This window comes from Bombina bombina, chromosome 10, assembly GCF_027579735.1.
Source record: "Bombina bombina isolate aBomBom1 chromosome 10, aBomBom1.pri, whole genome shotgun sequence".
NCBI classification, from domain to species: domain Eukaryota; kingdom Metazoa; phylum Chordata; class Amphibia; order Anura; family Bombinatoridae; genus Bombina; species Bombina bombina.
In genome coordinates this window covers 3984532-4008526 of record NC_069508.1, presented here as the reverse complement: position 1 = coordinate 4008526, position 23995 = coordinate 3984532, and the positions used below count along the sequence as shown (strand labels likewise).

The window sequence follows — 23995 nt, the reverse complement described above, 5'->3', positions numbered from 1 at the left end:
CAAGAACAAAATATATCTAATGAAGATGTCCTGCATAGATCCACACAAAGATCTATATTAGGATCTCTAAAGCCTATCTAATCATCTTTATTTTTATTGCTCTACTCAAATAGCCATAAGATGAGTTCCAACAAACCTTATTACACATACAGAGAGACTATATAGATGCCAATAACATTAACAAGATATGATCCCCTAATATGTCAACAGCATATGAGATGCCAATAATATTAACAAGATATGATCACATAATATGTCAACAGCATAAGAGACACTTGACTTAGCAACCTCTCCATCTGGGAAATATCTAACAGAATAAGTTAGAAAGTAACCGAAGCCTGACTCTTCATAAGAATATAAACACAATTTAAAATGTGTATAGAGGTAACATAATCCCAATACCAACAACATGATTACACCTCATAACAAATTTAAATTCACAATTCCCCAAAAGACAACTAATCAATTAGATCGATAAAAGTACCCATTGATCTCACAATCTACATAAATACATTCATATACTTGTATGAGACAAGTTTCCTTCATATCCACATCAGATTTCAAAAAACTCCTATCATAGTGTGCACATGGTTAACTAATTTTTATACCAGGCACATTTAGATAGAAAATAAGACTTCCAATACCCAATATTGCACATGACAAAAAGAAAATACAGGTTGATACAAATGTACTCCTTCTATAGATTTTCTAACCAATCATAGATGCATTGTAAAAAAGTTTTTCTTTATACTACATATCTTTTATATTTTTATCCTAAAAAGTTTTTTAGAAAGTTTCCAAAAGTTCCTTTAAGGTTTTTAGATCTCTATTTATTAGATTATGTATTTTTCGATATATATATATTTTTTCCAATATATATAAACTGTGTATTTTACAATATACACTCTCTGTACCGTGATCCCTACATTGATTTTGTTCACTAGACAAATACCAAGGTTAACACTTTTTGTCCCTTTGAATTTGAATAGGCTAGGATACACACCACTTCCGGTTTAACCATGACCGGTAAGGTGCAACATCCGGCTCAATCTTACCGGATGTTAAAGTATCTTACTTTTTCCGGCTACTTCCGGTTCAGAAACGTACCGGTATTTTGTCATATATTTCATGCCAAGTTGTAAAACTGGCTCTACATGTGGGATAACTGCTTTCTGCCCCTCCGGATCTGATTGGTACAGAGTAAATACCACTTCCGCCTCACCCATAACATCCGATATAGCTTAACCGGATGTTTACATCTCAGCGGCCATTTCCGGTTAAAAAAAACACAGGCAAACCATAACATTTGACCCCACAGCTAACTACTAAGGCACATAACACGAATAAACACATTAGGAACAACATAGACAATGTTTAATAAACATAGACATAGACAAACTCTAAATAAAAGCCTTATCTAAATGATACAGAGACAAATGTGAACTTTTTTTTTTTTATACAGATGAGCACTTCCGGCTCAACACTTCCGGTACCACATTTTTGGCGCGAAATTTTGGCGCAAAAATTTGGCGCAATTTCAATGCAATTTGATTGGTTAGAGAAAGGTATAAAGTCTTCAGCTCACCCACACCATACTATAGTCTTGATAAAGGCCTCTCTTGAGGGCCGAAACGCGTTGACAGAGCTATGGTGAGCTATTTATTCCTTGATTGTTGAATTATAATACAGTATTACACTATTGTTATTATCTTTTATTTTCAGGGTTTGAAGATTCCCTAGGATTATTTTTATTTATATTTTTGTATTTTTGCTTATTTTTATTTTTTATTTTTTATTTTTATACAGCAAATAATTTTTCTACATGGAAACATAACCCCTCCACATAAGCCCCCTTTTTGGGATCACTCTCACTAGTTTGTGCACATACTAATCATTTATTTTTTGTTTTTTATCTTTTGGATATTTTACATCTTTTTTGGACTTATTTTTATCACTATTTTGGATTGACTTCACGGATTATTCTTTGTCACCATATTTTGATAGACCTTTTTTTCTACCTTCATTTTGATGTTTTTTAAATGTCTCTTTGAAATGTTTTTTGCAAAGCTTTTTTAATAGAACTTTTGAATCTGCTGGATTTGCACTATTCATTTATACCACGTTTTTGGACAACACTTAAATTTGGACAGTTTATTTTTTGGATACACATGTGAAAATCTATTTATATCTCTTAACTTTGAGAAGGGATTTTTGGACACTACTTAACCTTTTTTTATATATCTCTTAACTTTGAGAAGGGATTATTGGACATTATTTACTTTTCATTGTTTTTTATTATTTTTTATTGTTTATTATTTTCAGATTTATGCCAACACAACTATATATGAGACGAATTTTATGAGACATTATACATACAGCTAAAAAGCAAAACACGCGTGTTTTTATAGATATTTATGTGTTTATGTGTTTTTACACATTATTTCTTGCCGTTCTGTTAAAATATATTTTAAACGACACCCTTGTTTTATATGTTTAATATGTATTAAATGCTTTTATGTATCAACTGTGCCACTCTTAGATCTTATATCTAGATATCAAAACCTACACATCTATACAGCACAACTACCATAATTGTAGCTGAGCTATAGCGCTATACAATTTCTCAGACAGAATACCATATTTTTACACCTATACCGCACCAGACCTCGCCAAGATTTGGCGCTCCTTTCTTTCACTGGGTGTTCCAGCCTAATCTAATCAATAGTGCTAAATTGTGTTTAAAAGGTTCTATACTGGATTTTTATATCGGTATCTGTGCATATTCTTCTTTATAATAGTGTCTATTACAATGAGGCAAAAAAGTATTTAGTCAGCCACCAATTGTGCAAGTTATCCCACTTAAGAAGATGAGAGAGGCCTGTAATTTTCATCATAGGTATACCTCAACTATGAGAGACAAAATGTGGAAACAAATCCAAACAATCACATTGTCTGATTTGGAAAGAATTTATTTGCATATTATGGTGGAAAATAAGTATTTGGTCAATATCAAAAGTTCATCTCAATACTTTGTTATATATTCTTTGTTGGCAATGACAGAGGTCAAACATTTTCTGTAAGTCTTCACAAGGTTGTCACACACTGTTGCTGGTATGTTGGCCCATTCCTGCATGCAGATCTCCTCTAGAGCAGTGATGTTTTGGGGCTGTCCCTGGGCAACACGGACTTTCAACTCCCTCCAAAGGTTTTCTATGGGGTTGAGATCTGGAGACTGGCTAGGCCACTCCAGGACCTTGAAATGCTTCTTAAGAAGCCACTCCTTCGTTGCCCGGGCGGTGTGTTTGGGATCATTGTCATGCTGAAAGACCCAGCCACTTTTCATCTTCAATGCCCTTGCTTATGGAAGGAGGTTTGCACTCAAAATCTCACGATACATGGCCCCATTCATTCTTTCATGTACACGGATCAGTCATCCTGTTCCCTTCGCAGAGAAACATCCCCAAAGCATGATGTTGCCACCCCCATGCTTCACAGTAGGTATGGTGTTCTTTGCTTGCAACTCCGCATTCTCTCTCCTTCAAACACGACGAGTTGTGTTTCTACCAAACAGTTCTACTTTGGTTTCATCTGACCATATGATATTCTCCCAATCCGCTTCTGGATCATCCAAATGCTCTCTAGCATACTTCAGATGGGCCCGGACATGTACTGGCTTAAGCAGGGGGACACGCCTGGCACTGCAGGATCTGAGTCCCTGGCGGCATAGTGTGTTATGGATGGTAGCCTTTGTTACGTTGGTCCCAGCTCTCTGCAGGTCATTCACTAGGTCCCCCGTGTGGTTCTGGGATGTTTGCTCACCGTTCTTGTGATCATTTTGACCCCACGGGGTGAGATCTTCCGTGGAGCCCCATATCGAGGGAGATTATGTGGTCTTGTATGTCTTCCATTTTCTAATTATTGCTCCCACAGTTGATTTCTTCACACCAAGCTGCTTGCCTATTGCAGTTTCAGTCTTCCCAGCCTGGTGCAGGTCTACAATTTTGTTTCTGGTGTCCATCGACAGCTCTTTGGTCTTCACCATAGTGGAGTTTGGAGTGTGACTGTTTGAGGTTGTGGACAGGTGTCTTTTATACTGATAACAAGTTCAAACAGGTGCCATTAATACAGGTAATGAGTGGAGGACAGAGGAGCCTCTTAAAGAAGAAGATACAGGTCTGTGAGAGCCAGAAATCTTGCTTGTTTGTAGGTGACCAAATACTTATTTTTCACCATAATATGCAAATAAATTCTTTCCAAATCAGACAATGTGATTGTCTGGATTTGTTTCCACATTTTGTCTCTCATAGTTGAGGTATACATATGATGAAAATTACAGGCCTCTCTCATCTTCTTAAGTGGGAGAACTTGCACAATTGGTGGCTGACTAAATACTTTTTTGCCCCACTATACATGCAGTTAAATGAAAACTGGTTTATACTGTCCCTTTAAATAATTTTAGACTTGTACTTATGACACAGATTTTACATTATTGTATTAGGGAACTCAGTAATTACATAAATATTTCACTAACAGAGCTGATTTATTTCTACAAGTTTTGTTACAAATAAAAACAATAAAAAACACAATTTTTAAAGAAAGACAAACTGCACCAGAAGAAATAAACTGACAATTGTATAAAAACACAATAAGACCCCAGTGACCCTGTAACTGGCTGTGACTTGCAGAAATGTTACATCTGTTCCTCAAAGTATCGCTGGTAGAGCGCACATCAGTAACATAATGCACCACAGAGCCACGGGGAGTGCATCAGATACCTGAAAGGAAGAGAGTGAGAGTCAGCTAAAACCTGCAGGAATATCCAGAAGTACTGCTGGGTGAGGTGAGTACTTATGTCACTACTGCTGGGTGAGGTGAGTACTTATGTCACTACTGCTGGGTGAGGTGAGTACTTATGTCACTACTGCTGGGTGAGGTGAGTACTTATGTCACTACTGCTGGGTGAGGTGAGTACTTATGTCACTACTGTTGGGTGAGGTGAGTATTTATGTCAGTACTGCTGTGTGAGGTGAGTACTTATGTTAGTACAGCTGGGTGAGTACTTATGTCACTACTGCTGGGTGAGGTGAGTACTTATATCAGTACTGCTGGGTGAGGTGAGTACTTATATCAGTACTGCTGGGTAAGGTGAGTAATAATATCAGTATTGCTGGATGAGGTGAGTACTTATGTCAGTACTGCTGGGTGAGGTGATTACTTATGTTAGTACTGCTGGGTGAGGTGAGTACTTATGTTAGTACTGCTGGGTGTGGTGAGTATTATCTTAGTACAGCTGCATGAGGTGAATACTTATGTCAGTACTGCTGGGCGAGGAGTACTTATGTCAGTACTGCTGGGTGAGGTGAGTACTTATGTCAATACTGCTGGGTGAGGTGAGTAACAATATCAGTATTGCTGGATGAGGTGAGTACTTATGTCACTACTGCTGGGTGAGGTGAGTACTTATGTCAGTACTGATCGGTGAGGGGAGTACTTATGTCACTACTGCTGGGTGAGGTGAGTACTTATGTTAGTACAGCTGGGTGAGGTGAGTACTTATGTCAGAACTGATCGGTGAGGTGAGTACTTATGTCACTACTGCTGGGTGAGGTGAGTATTTATGTCAGTACTGCTGGGTGAGGTGAGAGCTGATGTCAGTACTGCTGGGTAAGGTGAGTACTTATGTCAGTAATGCTTGGTGAGTTGAGTACTTATATCACTACTGCTGGGTGAGGTGAGTACTTATATCAGTACTGCTGGGTGAGGTGAGTACTTATATTAGTATTGCTGGGTGAGGTGAGTACTTATGTCAGTACTGCTGGGTAAGGTGAGTACTTATGTCAGTAATGCTTGGTGAGTTGAGTACTTATGTCAGTACTGCTGGGTGAGGTGAGTACTTATATCACTACTGCTGGGTGAGGTGAGTAATAATATCAGTATTGCTGGATGAGGTGAGTACGTATGTCACTACTGCTGGGTGAGGTGAGTACTTATGTCAGTACTGCTGGGTGAGGTGAGTACTTATGTTAGTACTGCTGGGTGAGGTGAGTACTTATGTTAGTACTGCTGGGTGAGGTGAGTATTATGTTAGTACAGCTGCATGAGGTGAATACTTTTGTCAGTACTGCTGGGTGAGGAGTACTTTTGTCAGTACTGCTGGGTGAGGTGAGTACTTATATTAGTACTACTGGGTGAGGTGAGTACTTATATTAGTACTGCTGGGTGAGGTGAGTACTTATGTCAGTACTGATCGGTGAGGTGAGTACTTATGTCAGTATTTGCTGGGTGAGGTGAGTACTTATGTCACTACTGCTGGGTGAGGTGAGTACTTATGTCACTACTGCTGGGTGAGGTGAGTACTTATGTTAGTACTGCTGTGTTAGGTGAGTACTTATGTTAGTACTGCTGGGTGAGGTAAGTACTTATGTCAGTACTGATCGGTGAGGTGAGTACTTATGTCAGTATTTGCTGGGTGAGGTGAGTACTTATGTCACTACTGCTGGGTGAGGTGAGTACTTATGTCACTACTGCTGGGTGAGGTGAGTACTTATGTTAGTACAGCTGGGTGAGGTGAGTACTTATGTCACTACTGCTGGGTGAGGTGAGTATTTATGTCAGTACTGCTGTGTGAGGTGAGTACTTATGTTAGTACAGCTGTGTGAGTACTTATGTCACTACTGCTGGGTGAGGTGAGTATTTATGTCAGTACTGCTGGGTGAGGTGAGTACTTATATCAGTACTGCTGGGTGAGGTGAGTACTTATATCAGTACTGCTGGGTAAGGTGAGTAATAATATCAGTATTGCTGGATGAGGTGAGTACTTATGTCAGTACTGCTGGGTGAGGTGATTACTTATGTTAGTACTGCTGGGTGAGGTGAGTACTTATGTTAGTACTGCTGGGTGTGGTGAGTATTATGTTAGTACAGCTGCATGAGGTGAATACTTATGTCAGTACTGCTGGGTGAGGTGAGTACTTATGTCAATACTGCTGGGTGAGGTGAGTAATAATATCAGTATTGCTGGATGAGGTGAGTACTTATGTCACTACTGCTGGGTGAGTACTTATGTCAGTACTGATTGGTGAGGGGAGTACTTATGTCACTATTGCTGGGTGAGGTGAGTACTTATGTTAGTACAGCTGGGTGAGGTGAGTACTTATGTCAGAACTGATCGGTGAGGTGAGTACTTATGTCACTACTGCTGGGTGAGGTGAGTATTTATGTCAGTACTGCTGGGTGAGGTGAGAGCTGATGTCAGTACTGCTGGGTAAGGTGAGTACTTATGTCAGTAATGCTTGGTGAGTTGAGTACTTATGTCAGTACTGCTGGGTGAGGTGAGTACTTATATCACTACTGCTGGGTGAGGTGAGTACTTATATCAGTACTGCTGGGTGAGGTGAGTACTTATATTAGTACTACTGGGTGAGGTGAGTACTTATATTAGTACTGCTGGGTGAGGTGAGTACTTATGTCAGTACTGATAGGTGAGGTGAGTGCTTATGTTAGTACTGCTGTGTTAGGTGAGTACTTATGTTAGTACTGCTGGGTGAGGTAAGTACTTATGTCAGTACTGATCGGTGAGGTGAGTACTGATGTCAGTATTTGCTGGGTGAGGTGAGTACTTATGTCAGTACTGCTGGGTGAGGTGAGAGCTTATGTCAGTACTGCTGGGTGAGGTGAGTACTTATGTCAGTACTGCTGGGTGGGGTGAGAGCTAATGTAAGTACTGCTGGGTGAGGTGAGTACTTATGTCAGTACTGCTGGGTGAGGTGAGATCTGATGTTAGTACTGCTGGTTGAGGTGAGAGCTGATCTAAGTACTGCTGGATGAGGTGAGTACGTATGTTAGTACTGCTGGGTGAGTACTTATGTCAGTACTGCTAGGTGAGGTGAGAGCTTATGTCAGTACTGCTGCGTGAGGTGAGTACTTATGTTAGTACTGCTGGGTGAGGTAATTACTTATGTTAGTACTGCTGGGTGAGGTGAGTACTTATGTCAGTACTGCTGGGTGAGGTGAGTATTATGTTAGTACAGCTGCATGAGGTGAATACTTATGTCAGTACTGCTGGGTGAGGAGTACTTATGTCAGTACTGCTGGGTGAGGTGAGTTCTTATATTAGTACTACTGTGTGAGGTGAGTACTTATATTAGTACTGCTGGGTGAGGTGAGTACTTATGTCAGTACTGATAGGTGAGGTGAGTGCTTATGTTAGTACTGCTGTGTTAGGTGAGTACTTATGTTAGTACTGCTGGGTGAGGTAAGTACTTATGTCAGTACTGATCGGTGAGGTGAGTACTTATGTCAGTATTTGCTGGGTGAGGTGAGTACTTATGTCAGTACTGCTGGGTGAGGTGAGAGTTTATGTCAGTACTGCTGGGTGAGGTGAGATCTGATGTTAGTACTGCTGGGTGAGGTAAGTACTTATGTCAGTACTGATCGGTGAGGTGAGTACTTATGTCAGTATTTGCTGGGTGAGGTGAGTACTTATGTCAGTACTGCTGGGTGAGGTGAGAGCTAATGTCAGTACTGCTGGTTGAGGTGAGAGCTTATGTTAGTACTGCTGGGTGAGGTGAGTACTTATGTTAGTACTGCTGAGTGAGTACTTATGTCAATACTGCCGGGTGAGGTGAGAGCTGATGTCAGTACTGCTGAGTGAGGTGAGTATTATATAAGTACTGCTGGGTGAGGTGAGTACTTATGTCAGTACTGCTGGGTGAGGTAAGTACTTATGTTAGTACTGCTGGGTGAGGTAATTACTTATGTTAGTACTGCTGGTTGAGGTGAGTATTTAAGATACAGGAACACATAACATGCAATTCTTGCTATGTTATATACCTTCTGACCTGTAGGGGGTGCTACAGGCAGTATGTCGGTCAGACGACACGGGCTTTAAAAGATCGTTTTTTGGAACATTTGCGTTCCATAGAAGATCCTGAGTCCACTACACCTGTCTCCCTACATTTCAGAAAAGAACACAACTCTGACAGTTCCCTGCTGACATTCCAGGGTATCCAGCTGATTGCCAGACATCCAAGAGGAGGAAATAGATGTAATACTCTCAGTAAAAGAGAGGTTTTCTGGATCTTTCAGCTGGATACCAGAATGCCAGTAGGTTTAAATTCCGAATTGGATGTAAAACTATTTGTGGATACCTGATTGGTTAAGTTAAGTTTTTATTTTTATTCATATTTTTGTGTTGAGTTAGATTAAATTCCTTTCTGATATTTAAAATGTGAGTTAAAAATTATACTATTATGTGTATTAAAGTGTATTCAGATAATTTAAATAATGAAATGTATTTTGCTGTCTCCTAACACAGTATTCGCAGTTGTCATAATGCAGCACTTTTTGAAATTTGATTGGTTTAATTAAAAAGGGAGTGTGTTTCCTTGCCCTTTAAATAGTGCTGCATTATGGGCAATAGTGCATGATGGTCACTGAGGAAGTTTAATATATGAACATTTGAAACGCGTTTGACCTGCTGCATTGCCTGTTGTAACTACCTTTGCCTATATGAGTAACAGAATACAGACTATTTATTTTCACCTTTTTGAGCCTCAGTCCTTTATTTATCTTTACATGGTTTGGTAATGCCTGTTACCGTGTGCAGTGGATGTTGCTATTTTACTTATGTTAGTACTGCTAGGTGAGGTGATTACTTATGTCAGTACTGATCTGTGAGGTGAGTACTTATGTTAGTACTGATGGGTGAGATCTGATGTTAGTACTGCTGTTTGAGGTGAGAGCTGATGTCAGTACTGCAGAGTGAGGTGAGTACTTATGTTAGTACTGCTGGGTGAGGTGAGTACTTATGTCAGTACTGCTGGGTGATGTGAGTACTTATGTCAGTACTGCTGGGTGACGTGAGAGCTGATGTCAGTACTGCTGGGTGAGGTGAGTACTTATGTTAGTACAGCTGGGTGAGGTGAGTACTTATGTTAGTACTGCTGGGTGAGGTGGGTACTTATGTTAGTACAGCTGGGTGAGGTGAGTACTTGTGTCAATACTGCTAGGTGAGGTGAGTACTTATGTTAAAACTGCTGGATGAGGTGAGTACTTATGTTAGTACTGCTGGGTGATGTTAGTACTTATGTTAGTACTGCTGGGTGAGGTGACTACTTATGTTAGTACTGCTGGGTGTGGTGAGTACTTATGTCAGTACTGCTGGGTGAGGTGAGACCTAATGTCAGTACTGCTGGGTGAGGTGACTACTTATATTAGTACTGCTGGGTGAGGTGAGTACTTATGTTAATACTGCTGGGTGTGGTGAGTACTTATGTCAGTACTGCTGGGTGAGGTGAGAGCTAATGTCAGTTACTGCTGGGTGAGGTGACAACTTATGTTAGTACTGCTGGGTGAGGTGAGTACTTATGTTAGTACTGGTGGGTGAGGTGAGTACTTATGTTAGTACTGCTGGGTGAGGTGAGATCTGATGTTAGTACTGCTGGGTGAGGTGAGTACTTATGTTAGTACTGCTGGGTGACGTGAGAGCTGTTGTCAGTACTGCTGGGTGAGGTGAGTACTTATGTTAAAACTGCTGGGTGAGGTGATTACTTATGTCAGTACTGATCTGTGAGGTGAGTACTTATGTTAGTACTGCTGGGTGAGGTGAGTACTTATGTCAGTATTGCTGGGTGATGTGAGTACTTATGTCAGTACTGCTGGGTGACGTGAGAGCTGTTGTCAGTACTGCTGGGTGAGGTGACTACTTATGTTAGTACTGCTGGGTGAGGTGATTACTTATGTCAGTACTGATCTGTGAGGTGAGTACTTATGTTAGTACTGCTGTGTGAGGTGAGTACTTATGTCTGTATTGCTGGGTGATGTGAGTACTTATGTCAGTACTGCTGGGTGACGTGAGAGCTGTTGTCAGTACTGCTGGGTGAGGTGACTACTTATGTTAGTACTGCTGGGTGAGGTGATTACTTATGTTAGTACTGCTGGGTGAGATGATTACTTATGTTAGTACTGCTGGGTGAGGTGAGTACTTATGTCAGTATTGCTGGGTGAGGTAATTACTTATGTTAGTACAGCTGGGTGAGGTGAGTACTTATGTCAGTAATGCTGGGTGAGAGCTAATGTCAGTACTGCTGGGTGAGGTGAGTACTTATGTCAGTACTGCTGGGTGAGGTGAGAGCTAATGTCAGTACTGCTGGGTGAGGTGACTACTTATGTTAGTACTGCTGGATGAGGTGAGTACGTATGTCAGTATTGCTGGGTAAGGTTAGTACTTATGTCAGTATTGCTGGGTGAGGTGAGTACTTATGTTAGTACAGCTGGGTGAGGTGAGTACTTATGTTAGTACTGCTGGCTGAGGTGACTACTTATGTTAGTACTGCTGGGTGAGGTGAGATCTGATGTTAGTACTGCTGGTTGAGGTGAGATCTGATGTCAGTACTACTGGGTGAGGTGAGTACTTACAGAGTACTTACACTTATTACACTTGTGTTTGCATGCAGTCACAGGGCAGGAGCACACCCTTTATACACTTGTGCTTGCATGCAGTCACAGGGCAGGAGCACACCCTTTATACACTTGTGCTTGCATGCAGTCACAGGGCAGGAGCACACCCTTTATACACTTGTGCTTGCATGCAGTCACAGGGCAGGCGTATACCCTTTATACACTTGTGCTTGCATGCAGTCACAGGACAGGAGCACACCATTTATACACTTGTGCTTGCATGCAGTCACAGGGCAGGAGCACACCCTTTATACACTTGTGCTTGCATACAGTCGCAGGGCAGGAGCACACCCTTATTACAGTTGTGCTTGCATGCACTCACAGGGCAGGCGCACACCATTTATACACTTGTGCTTGCATACAGTAGCAGGGCAGGAGCACACCATTTATACAGTTGTGCTTGCATGCAGTCACAGGGCAGGAGCACACTATTTATACACTTGTGCTTGCATGCAGTCACAGGGCAGGCATACACCATTTATACACTTGTGCTTGCATGCAGTCACAGGGAAGGCATACACCCTTTTTACACTTGTGCTTGCATGCAGTCACAGGGCAGGAGCACACCATTTACACACTTGTGCTTGCATACAGTCGCAGGAGCACACCATTTTCACACTATTTATACACTTGTGCTTGCATGCAGTCACAGGGCAGGCATACACCATTTATACACTTGTGCTTGCATGCAGTCACAGGGCAGGCATACACCATTTATACACTTGTGCTTGCATGCAGTCACAGGGAAGGCATACACCCTTTTTACACTTGTGCTTGCATGCAGTCACAGGGCAGGAGCACAGCATTTATACACTTGTGCTTGCATGCAGTCACAGGGCAGGAGCACACTATTTATACACTTGTTCTTGCATGCAGTCACAGGGCAGGAGCACACACTTTATTCACTTGTGCTTGCATGCAGTCACAGGGCAGGAGCACACTATTTATACAGTTGTGCTTGCATGCAGTCACAGGGCAGGAGCACACCATTTATACAGTTGTGCTTGCATGCAGTCACAGGGCAGGAGCACACCCTTATTACACTTGTGCTTTCATGCAGTCACAGGGCAGGAGCACACCCTTTATACACTTGTACTTGCATGCAGTCACAGGGCAGGAGCACATCATTTATACACTTGTGCTTGCATGCAGCCACAGGGCAGGAGCACACCATTTATACACTTGTGCTTGCATGCAGTCACAGGGCAGGCACACAACATTTATACACTTGTGCTTGCATGCAGTCACAGGGCAGGCGCACACCATTTATACACTTGTGCTTGCATGCAGTCACATTGCAGGAGCACACACTTTATTCACTTGTGCTTGCATGCAGTCACAGGGCAGGAGCACACCCTTATTACACTTGTGCTTTCATGCAGTCACAGGGCAGGAGCACACCCTTTATACACTTGTGCTTGCATGCAGTCACAGGGCAGGCGCGCATCATTTATACACTTGTGCTTGCATGCAGTCACAGGGCAGGAGCACACCATTTATACACTTGTGCTTGCATGCAGTCACAGGGCAGGCACACAACATTTATACACTTGTGCCTGCATGCAGTCACAGGGCAGGCGCACACCATTTATACACTTGTGCTTGCATGCAGTCACATTGCAGGAGCACACACTTTATTCACTTGTGCTTGCATGCAGTCACAGGGCAGGAGCACACCCTTATTACACTTGTGCTTTCATGCATTCACAGGGCAGGCGCACACCATTTATACACTTGTGCTTGCCTACAGTCACAGGGCAGACGCACACCATTTATACATTTGTTCTTAAATGCAGTCACAGGGCAGGAACACACCATCTATACACTTGTACTTTCATGCAGTCATAGGGCAGGAGCACACCATTTATACACTTGTGCTTGCTTGCAGTCACAATGCAGGAGCACACCATTTATACACTTGTACTTTCATGCAGTCATAGGTCAGGAGCACACCATTTATACACTTGTGCTTGCATGCAGTCACAATGCAGGAGCACACCATTTATACACTTGTGCTTGCATGCAGTCACAGGGCAGGAGCACACAATTTATACACTTGTGCTTGCATGCAGTCACAGGGCAGGCATACACCATTTATACACTTGTGCTTGCATGCAGTCACAGGGCAGGAGCACACCATTTATACACTTGTGTTTGCGTGTAGTCACAGGGCAGGCACACACCATTTATACACTTGTGCTTGCATGCAGTCACAGGGCAGGCACACAGCATTTATACACTTGTGCTTGCATGCAGTCACAGGGCAGGCACACAGCATTTATACACTTGTGCTTGCATGCAGTCACAGGGCAGGCACACAACATTTATACACTTGTGCTTGCATGCAGTCACAGGGCAGGCATACACCATTTATACACTTGTGCTTGCATGCAGTCACAGGGCAGGAGCACACCATTTATACACTTGTGCTTGCATGCAGTCACAGGGCAGGAGCACACCATTTATACACTTGTGCTTGCATGCAGTCACAGGGCAGGCACACAACATTTATACACTTGTGCTTGCATGCAGTCACAGGGCAGGCACACAGCATTTATACACTTGTGCTTTCATGCAGTCACAGGGCAGGCACACAACATTTATACACTTGTGCTTGCATGCAGTCACAGGGCAGGCACACAGCATTTATACACTTGTGCTTTCATGCAGTCACAGGGCAGGCACACAACATTTATACACTTGTGCTTGCATGCAGTCACAGGGCAGGAGCACATCATTTATACACTTGTGCTTGCATGCAGTCACAGGGCAGGCATACACCATTTATACACTTGTGCTTGCATGCAGTCACAGGGCAGGCATACACCATTTATACACTTGTGCTTGCATGCAGTCACAGGGCAGGAGCACACCATTTATACACTTGTGCTTGCATGCAGTCACAGGGCAGGAGCACACCATTTATACACTTGTGCTTGCATGCAGTCACAGGGCAGGAGCACACCATTTATACACTTGTGCTTGCATGCAGCAGGGTAGAGTTTAATGTAAAATTGTTATTACAGTAGTAAAAGCATACATTTCCTTGTTTTCCGTGAGAACTTTATCTCTGAGCTGCATGTTGTCTTTTTGTCATTACACATATGCAGGAAACCTGTCACACTAGTCATAAATCCTGGTACCCCAGTCACATCATTGTCTCCTTTTATGTAATATTACCAGTACTGAGTCTCAGACAGTCCTTACCAAAGTCCGGCAACCTCTGGAGCTGGTGTATGTGAGCTTTGGACTAGGCACATTCAGCCAATATGTGTTCCCCTGTTGCACAACAGTGGTCCTAAAATAGAGTAAAATCAGAAGGTTATTTAGGCTGAGGTATATGGAATATACAAGATATTACTAAAGCTGGTGAATCTGTAGCTACACACAATGCCACTGAGGAGCTGAGTATATGTCCTAAGCAACTAACTATACATCATGAGGAGCTAGCAATATGTAATAAGAAAATGGCTATAAATCCTGGGGAGCTAGACATATGTTGGCCATAAATGCTGAGGAGATAGCTATATGTCCTGAGGAGCTAGCAATATGTACTGAGGAGCTAGCAATATGTACTGAGGAGCTAGCGTAGCTATATGTCCTGAGGAGCTAGCAATATGTCCTGAGGAGCTAGCAATATGTCCTGAGGAGCTAGCTATATGTCCTGAGGAGCTAGCTATATGTCCTGAGGAGCTAGCAATATGTACTGAGGAGCTAGTCTAGTGTAGCTATATGTCCTGAGGAGCTAGCAATATGTCCTGAGGAGCTAGCAATATGTCCTGAGGAGCTAGCTATATGTACTGAGGAGCTAGCGTAGCTATATGTCCTGAGGAGCTAGCAATATGTCCTGAGGAGCTAGCAATATGTACTGAGGAGCTAGCAATATGTACTGAGGAGCTAGCAATATGTACTGAGGAGCTAGCTATATGTACTGAGGAGCTAGCGTAGCTATATGTCCTGAGGAGCTAGCAATATGTCCCGAGGAGCTAGCTATATGTCCTGAGGAGCTAGCAATATGTCCTGAGGAGCTAGCTATATGTCCTGAGGAGCTAGCTATATGTACTGAGGAGCTAGCGTAGCTATATGTCCTGAGGAGCTAGCAATATGTCCTGAGGAGCTAGCTATATGTACTGAGGAGCTAGCTATATGTCCTGAGGAGCTAGCTATATGTCCTGAGGAGCTAGCTATATGTACAGAGGAGCCAGCTATATGTCCTGAGGAGCTAGCAATATGTCTTGAGGAGCTAGCTATATGTACGGAGGAGCTAGCTATATGTCCTGAGGAGCTAGCAATATGTCCTGAGGAGCTAGCAATATGTCATGAGGAGCTAGCTATATGTACTGAGGAGCTAGCTATATGTACTGAGGAGCTAGCAATATGTCCTGAGGAGCTAGCTATATGTACTGAGGAGCTAGCTATATGTACTGAGGAGCTAGCAATATGTCCTGAGGAGCTAGCTATATGTACTGAGGAGCTAGCTATATGTACTGAGGAGCTAGCAATATGTCATGAGGAGCTAGCAATATGTACTGAGGAGCTAGCAATATGTACTGAGGAGCTAGCTATATGTACTGAGGAGCTAGCAATATGTCCTGAGGAGCTAGCTATATGTACTGAGGAGCTAGCTATATGTACTGAGGAGCTAGCAATATGTCATGAGGAGCTAGCTATATGTACTGAGGAGCTAGCTATATGTACTGAGGAGCTAGCAATATGTCCTGAGGAGCTAGCTATATGTACTGAGGACCTAGCTATATGTACTGAGGAGCTAGCAATATGTACTGAGGAGCTAGCTATATGTACTGAGGAGCTAGCTATATATCCTGAGGAGCTAGCTATATATCCTGAGGAGCTAGCAATATGTCCTGAGGAGCTAGCAATATGTCCTGAGGAGCTAGCTATATGTACTGTGGAGCTAGCTGTATGTACTGAGGAGCTAGCAATATGTCCTGAGGAGCTAGCAATATGTACTGAGGAGCTAGCTATATGTACTGAGGAGCTAGCTATATATCCTGAGGAGCTAGCTGTATGTCCTGAGGAGCTAGCAATATGTCCTGAGGAGCTAGCAATATATCCTGAGGAGCTAGCGTAGCTATATGTCCTGAGGAGCTAGCAATATGTTCTAAACAGCTTGTTATATGTCCTAAGCAGCAGGCTATATATCCTAAGGAGCAAGCAGCATGTTCTGAGGAGCTAGCAATATGTACCAAGGAGCTGGCTATATATCCAGAGGAACAAGCAATATGTCCTGAGAAACTGGCTATATATCCTGAGGAGCTAGCAATATGTCCCAAGGAGCTGGCTATATATCTTGAGGAACTAGCAATATGTCCTAAGCAGCAGGCTATATATCCTAAGGAACAAGCAATATGTCCTGAGGAGCTGGCTATATATCCCGAGGAACACGCAATATGTCCTGAGGAGCTGGCTATATATCCTGAGGAGCTGGCTATATATCCTGAGGAGATATGTAATGAGGAGCTTGTTATACATCCTGCGATGTTGAGAGGAGCTTGTGTTTATGTCCAGAGGAACAAGCAATATGTCCTGAGGAGCTGGGTATATATCCTGAGGAACAAGCAATATGTCATGAGGAGATGCCTATATATCCTGAGGAACTAGCAATATGTCATGAGGAGCTGGGTATATATCCTGAGGAACAAGCAATATGTCATGAGGAGCTGGGTATATATCCTGAGGAACTAGCAATATGTCATGAGGAGCTGGGTATATATCCTGAGGAACTAGCAATATGTCATGAGGAGCTAGCTATATGTACTGAGGAACTAGCAATATGTCATGAGGAGCTAGCTATATGTACTGAGGAACTAGCAATATGTCATGAGGAGCTAGCTATATGTACTGAGGAACTAGCAATATGTCATGAGGAGCTAGCTATATGTACTGAGGAGCTAGCTATATGTACTGAGGAACTAGCAATATGTCATGAGGAGCTGCCTATATATCCTGAGGAACTAGCAATATGTCATGAGGAGCTGGGTATATATCCTGAGGAACTAGCAATATGTCATGAGGAGCTGCCTATATATCCTGAGGAACTAGCAATATGTCATGAGGAGCAGGGTATATATCCTAAGGAACTAGCAATATGTCACAAGGAGCTGGCTATATATCCTAAGGAACTAACAATATGTCAAAAGGAGCTGGCTATATATCCTAAGGAACTAGCAATATGTCACAAGGATCTGGGTATATATCCTGAGGAACTAGCAATATGTCACAAGGAGCTGGCTATATATCCTAAGGAACTAGCAATATGTCACATGGAGCTGGCTATATATCCTAAGGAACTAGCAATATGTCACAAGTGCTGGCTATATATCCTAAGGAACTAGCAATATGTCACAAGGAGCTGGCTATATATCCTGAGGAGATAGCAATACGTCACAAGGAGCTGGCTATATATCCTAAGGAACTAGCAATATGTCACAAGGAGCTGGCTATATATCCTGAGGAAATAGCAATATGTCACAAGGAGCTGGCTATATATCCTGAGGAGATAGCAATACGTCACAAGGAGCTGGCTATATATCCTGAGGAACTAGCAATATGTCACAAGGAGCAGGCTATATATCATGAGGAGATAGCAATATGTCACAAGGAGCTGGCTATATATCCTAAGGAACTAGCAATATGTCACAAGGAGCAGGCTATATATCCTGAGGAGATAGCAATATGTTCTAAAGAGCTTGCTATATATCCTAAGGAGCTAGCAGTATGTACTGAGGATCTTGATATATGTCCCAAGGAACAAGCAATATGTCCTGAGGAGCTAGCAATATATCCTGAGGAGCTAGCGTAGCTATATGTCCTGAGGAGCTAGCAATATGTTCTAAACAGCTTGTTATATGTCCTAAGCAGCAGGCTATATATCCTAAGGAGCAATCAGCATGTTCTGAGGAGCTAGCAATATGTACCAAGGAGCTGGCTATATATCCAGAGGAACAAGCAATATGTCCTGAGAAACTGGCTATATATCCTGAGGAGCTAGCAATATGTCCCAAGGAGCTGGCTATATATCTTGACGAACTAGCAATATGTCCTAAGCAGCAGGCTATATATCCTAAGGAACAAGCAATATGTCCTGAGGAGCTGGCTATATATCCCGAGGAACACGCAATATGTCCTGAGGAGCTGGCTATATATCCTCAGGAACAAGCAATATGTCCTGAGAAGCTGGCTATATATCCCGAGGAACAAGCAATATGTTGTGAGGAGCTGGCTATATATCCAGAGGAACAAGCAATATGTCCTGAGGAGCTGGCTATATATCCCGAGGAACTAGCAATATGTCCTGAGGAGCTGGCTATATATCCTCAGGAACAAGCAATATGTCCTGAGGAGCTGGCTATATATCCAGAGGAACAAGCAATATGTCCTGAGGAGCTGGCTATATATCCCGAGGAACAAGCAATATGTCCTGAGGAGCTGGCTATATATCCCGAGGAACAAGAAATATGTCCTGAGGAGCTGGCTATATATCCCGAGGAACAAGCAATATGTCCTGAGGAGCTGGCTATATATCCCGAGGAACAAGCAATATGTCCTGAGGAGCTGGCTATATATCCCGAGGAACAAGCAATATGTCCTGAGGAGCTAGCTATATATCCAGAGGAACAAGCAATATGTTCTGAGGAGTTAGCAATATGTCCTGAGGAGCTGGCTATATATCCTGAGGAACAAGCAATATGTCCTGAGGAGTTAGCAATATATCCCGAGGAGCTGGCTATATATCCTGAGGAGATAGCAATATGTCACAAGGAGTTGGCTTTATATCCTAAGGAACTAGCAATATGTCACGAGGAGCTGGTTATTTATCCTGAGGAACAAGCAATATGTCATGAGGAACTGGCTATATATCCTCAGGAGCTGTAAATATGTCAAAGAATTTGCTATATATCTTAAGCAGCAGGCTATAAATCCTAAGCTAGCAGTATGTCCTGAGGAGCTGGTTATATGTCCCAAGTAACAAGCAATATGTCCTGAGGAGCTGGCTATATATCCTGAGGAGCTGGCTATATATCCTGAGGAGATATGTAATGAGGAGCTTGTTATACATCCTGCAATGTTGAGAGGAGCTTGTGTTTATGTCCAGAGGAACAAGCAATATGTCCTGAGGAGCAGGGTATATATCCTGAGGAACAAGCAATATGTCATGAGGATATGCCTATATATCCTGAGGAACTAGCAATATGTCATGAGGAGCTGGGTATATATCCTGAGGAACAAGCAATATGTCATGAGGAGCTGGGTATATATCATGAGGAACTAGCAATATGTCATGAGGAGCTGGGTATATATCCTGAGGAACTAGCAATATGTCATGAGGAGCTAGCTATATGTACTGAGGAACTAGCAATATGTCATGAGGAGCTAGCTATATGTACTGAGGAACTAGCAATATGTCATGAGGAGCTAGCTATATGTACTGAGGAACTAGCAATATGTCATGAGGAGCTAGCTATATGTACTGAAGAGCTAGCTATATGTACTGAGGAACTAGCAATATGTCATGAGGAGCTGCCTATATATCCTGAGGAACTAGCAATATGTCATGAGGAGCTGGGTATATATCCTGAGGAACTAGCAATATGTCATGAGGAGCTGCCTATATATCCTGAGGAACTAGCAATATGTCACAAGGAGCTGGCTATATATCCTGAGGAAATAGCAATATGTCACAAGGAGCTGGCTATATATCCTGAGGAGATAGCAATACGTCACAAGGAGCTGGCTATATATCCTGAGGAACTAGCAATATGTCACAAGGAGCAGGCTATATATCCTGAGGAGATAGCAATATGTCACAAGGAGCTGGCTATATATCCTAAGGAACTAGCAATATGTCACAAGGAGCAGGCTATATATCCTGAGGAGATAGCAATATGTTCTAAAGAGCTTGCTATATATCCTAAGGAGCTAGCAGTATGTACTGAGGATCTTGATATATGTCCCAAGGAACAAGCAATATGTCCTGAGGAGCTAGCAATATATCCTGAGGAGCTAGCGTAGCTATATGTCCTGAGGAGCTAGCAATATGTTCTAAACAGCTTGTTATATGTCCTAAGCAGCAGGCTATATATCCTAAGGAGCAATCAGCATGTTCTGAGGAGCTAGCAATATGTACCAAGGAGCTGGCTATATATCCAGAGGAACAAGCAATATGTCCTGAGAAACTGGCTATATATCCTGAGGAGCTAGCAATATGTCCCAAGGAGCTGGCTATATATCTTGAGGAACTAGCAATATGTCCTAAGCAGCAGGCTATATATCCTAAGGAACAAGCAATATGTCCTGAGGAGCTGGCTATATATCCCGAGGAACACGCAATATGTCCTGAGGAGCTGGCTATATATCCTCAGGAACAAGCAATATGTCCTGAGAAGCTGGCTATATATCCCGAGGAACAAGCAATATGTCGTGAGGAGCTGGCTATATATCCAGAGGAACAAGCAATATGTCCTGAGGAGCTGGCTATATATCCCGAGGAACTAGCAATATGTCCTGAGGAGCTGGCTATATATCCTCAGGAACAAGCAATATGTCCTGAGGAGCTGGCTATATATCCAGAGGAACAAGCAATATGTCCTGAGGAGCTGGCTATATATCCCGAGGAACAAGCAATATGTCCTGAGGAGCTGGCTATATATCCCGAGGAACAAGCAATATGTCCTGAGGAGCTAGCTATATATCCCGAGGAACAAGCAATATGTCCTGAGGAGCTGGCTATATATCCCGAGGAACAAGCAATATGTCCTGAGGAGCTGGCTATATATCCCGAGGAACAAGCAATATGTCCTGAGGAGCTAGCTATATATCCCGAGGAACAAGCAATATGTTCTGAGGAGTTAGCAATATGTCCTGAGGAGCTGGCTATATATCCTGAGGAACAAGCAATATGTCCTGAGGAGTTAGCAATATATCCCGAGGAGCTGGCTATATATCCTGAGGAGATAGCAATATGTCACAAGGAGTTGGCTTTATATCCTAAGGAACTAGCAATATGTCACGAGGAGCTGGTTATTTATCCTGAGGAACAAGCAATATGTCATGAGGAACTGGCTATATATCCTCAGGAGCTGTAAATATGTCAAAGAATTTGCTATATATCTTAAGCAGCAGGCTATAAATCCTAAGCTAGCAGTATGTCCTGAGGAGCTGGTTATATGTCCCAAGTAACAAGCAATATGTCCTGAGGAGCTGGCTATATATCCTGAGGAGCTGGCTATATATCCTGAGGAGATATGTAATGAGGAGCTTGTTATACATCCTGCAATGTTGAGAGGAGCTTGTGTTTATGTCCAGAGGAACAAGCAATATGTCCTGAGGAGCTGGGTATATATCCTGAGGAACAAGCAATATGTCATGAGGATATGCCTATATATCCTGAGGAACTAGCAATATGTCATGAGGAGCTGGGTATATATCCTGAGGAACAAGCAATATGTCATGAGGAGCTGGGTATATATCATGAGGAACTAGCAATATGTCATGAGGAGCTGGGTATATATCCTGAGGAACTAGCAATATGTCATGAGGAGCTAGCTATATGTACTGAGGAACTAGCAATATGTCATGAGGAGCTAGCTATATGTACTGAAGAACTAGCAATATGTCATGAGGAGCTAGCTATATGTACTGAGGAACTAGCAATATGTCATGAGGAGCTAGCTATATGTACTGAAGAGCTAGCTATATGTACTGAGGAACTAGCAATATGTCATGAGGAGCTGCCTATATATCCTGAGGAACTAGCAATATGTCATGAGTAGCTGGGTATATATCCTGAGGAACTAGCAATATGTCATGAGGAGCTGCCTATATATCCTGAGGAACTAGCAATATGTCATGAGGAGCTGGGTATATATCCTAAGGAACTAGCAATATGTCACAAGGAGCTGGCTATATATCCTAAGGAACTAACAATATGTCACAAGGAGCTGGCTATATATCCTAAGGAACTAGCAATATGTCACAAGGATCTGGGTATATATCCTGAGGAACTAGCAATATGTCACAAGGAGCTGGCTATATATCCTAAGGAACTAGCAATATGTCACAAGGAGCTGGCTATATATCCTAAGGAACTAGCAATATGTCACAAGGAGCTGGCTATATATCCTGAGGAGATAGCAATACGTCACAAGGAGCTGGCTATATATCCTAAGGAACTAGCAATATGTCACAAGGAGCTGGCTATATATCCTGAGGAAATAGCAATATGTCACAAGGAGCTGGCTATATATCCTGAGGAGATAGCAATACGTCACAAGGAGCTGGCTATATATCCTGAGGAACTAGCAATATGTCACAAGGAGCTGGCTATATATCCTGAGGAGATAGCAATATGTCACAAGGAGCTGGCTATATATCCTAAGGAACTAGCAATATGTCACAAGGAGCAGGCTATATATCCTGAGGAGATAGCAATATGTTCTAAAGAGCTTGCTATATATCCTAAGGAGCTAGCAGTATGTACTGAGGATCTTGATATATGTCCCAAGGAACAAGCAATATGTCCTGAGGAGCTAGCAATATATCCTGAGGAGCTAGCGTAGCTATATGTCCTGAGGAGCTAGCAATATGTTCTAAACAGCTTGCTATATGTCCTAAGCAGCAGGCTATATATCCTAAGGAGCAAGCAGCATGTTCTGAGGAGCTAGCAATATGTACCAAGGAGCTGGCTATATATCCAGAGGAACAAGCAATATGTCCTGAGAAACTGGCTATATATCCTGAGGAGCTAGCAATATGTCCCAAGGAGCTGGCTATATATCTTGAGGAACTAGCAATATGTCCTAAGCAGCAGGCTATATATCCTAAGGAACAAGCAATATGTCCTGAGGAGCTGGCTATATATCCTGAGGAACACGCAATATGTCCTGAGGAGCTGGCTATATATCCTGAGGAGCTGGCTATATATCCTGAGGAGATATGTAATGAGGAGCTTGTTATACATCCTGCGATGTTGAGAGGAGCTTGTGTTTATGTCCAGAGGAACAAGCAATATGTCCTGAGGAGCTGGGTATATATCCTGAGGAACAAGCAATATGTCATGAGGAGATGCCTATATATCCTGAGGAACTAGCAATATGTCATGAGGAGCTGGGTATATATCCTGAAGAACAAGCAATATGTCATGAGGAGCTGGGTATATATCCTGAGGAACTAGCAATATGTCATGAGGAGCTGGGTATATATCCTGAGGAACTAGCAATATGTCATGAGGAGCTAGCTATATGTACTGAGGAACTAGCAATATGTCATGAGGAGCTAGCTATATGTACTGAGGAACTAGCAATATGTCATGAGGAGCTAGCTATATGTACTGAGGAACTAGCAATATGTCATGAGGAGCTAGCTATATGTACTGAGGAGCTAGCTATATGTACCGAGGAACTAGCAATATGTCATGAGGAGCTGCCTATATATCCTGAGGAACTAGCAATATGTCATGAGGAGCTGGGTATATATCCTGAGGAACTAGCAATATGTCATGAGGAGCTGCCTATAT

At 42.5% G+C, this 23995-nt stretch overlaps 1 protein-coding gene across 1 annotated transcript in view; it reads right to left on the bottom strand.

Moving 5' to 3' along the window:
* Window positions 1–4521: 4521 nt before the first annotated feature.
* Window positions 4522–23995, bottom strand: part of LOC128641152 (putative ferric-chelate reductase 1) — a 65196-nt gene continuing 45722 nt past the window's right edge. Inside the window, exons 4-5 of the mRNA XM_053693719.1 lie at window positions 14668–14758; window positions 4522–4775 (exon numbers count right to left, since the gene is read on the bottom strand). Coding sequence (XP_053549694.1) covers window positions 4704–4775; window positions 14668–14758 — 163 coding nt within the window. The 3' untranslated portion in view covers window positions 4522–4703. The remainder of the gene's footprint in view (window positions 4776–14667; window positions 14759–23995) is intronic.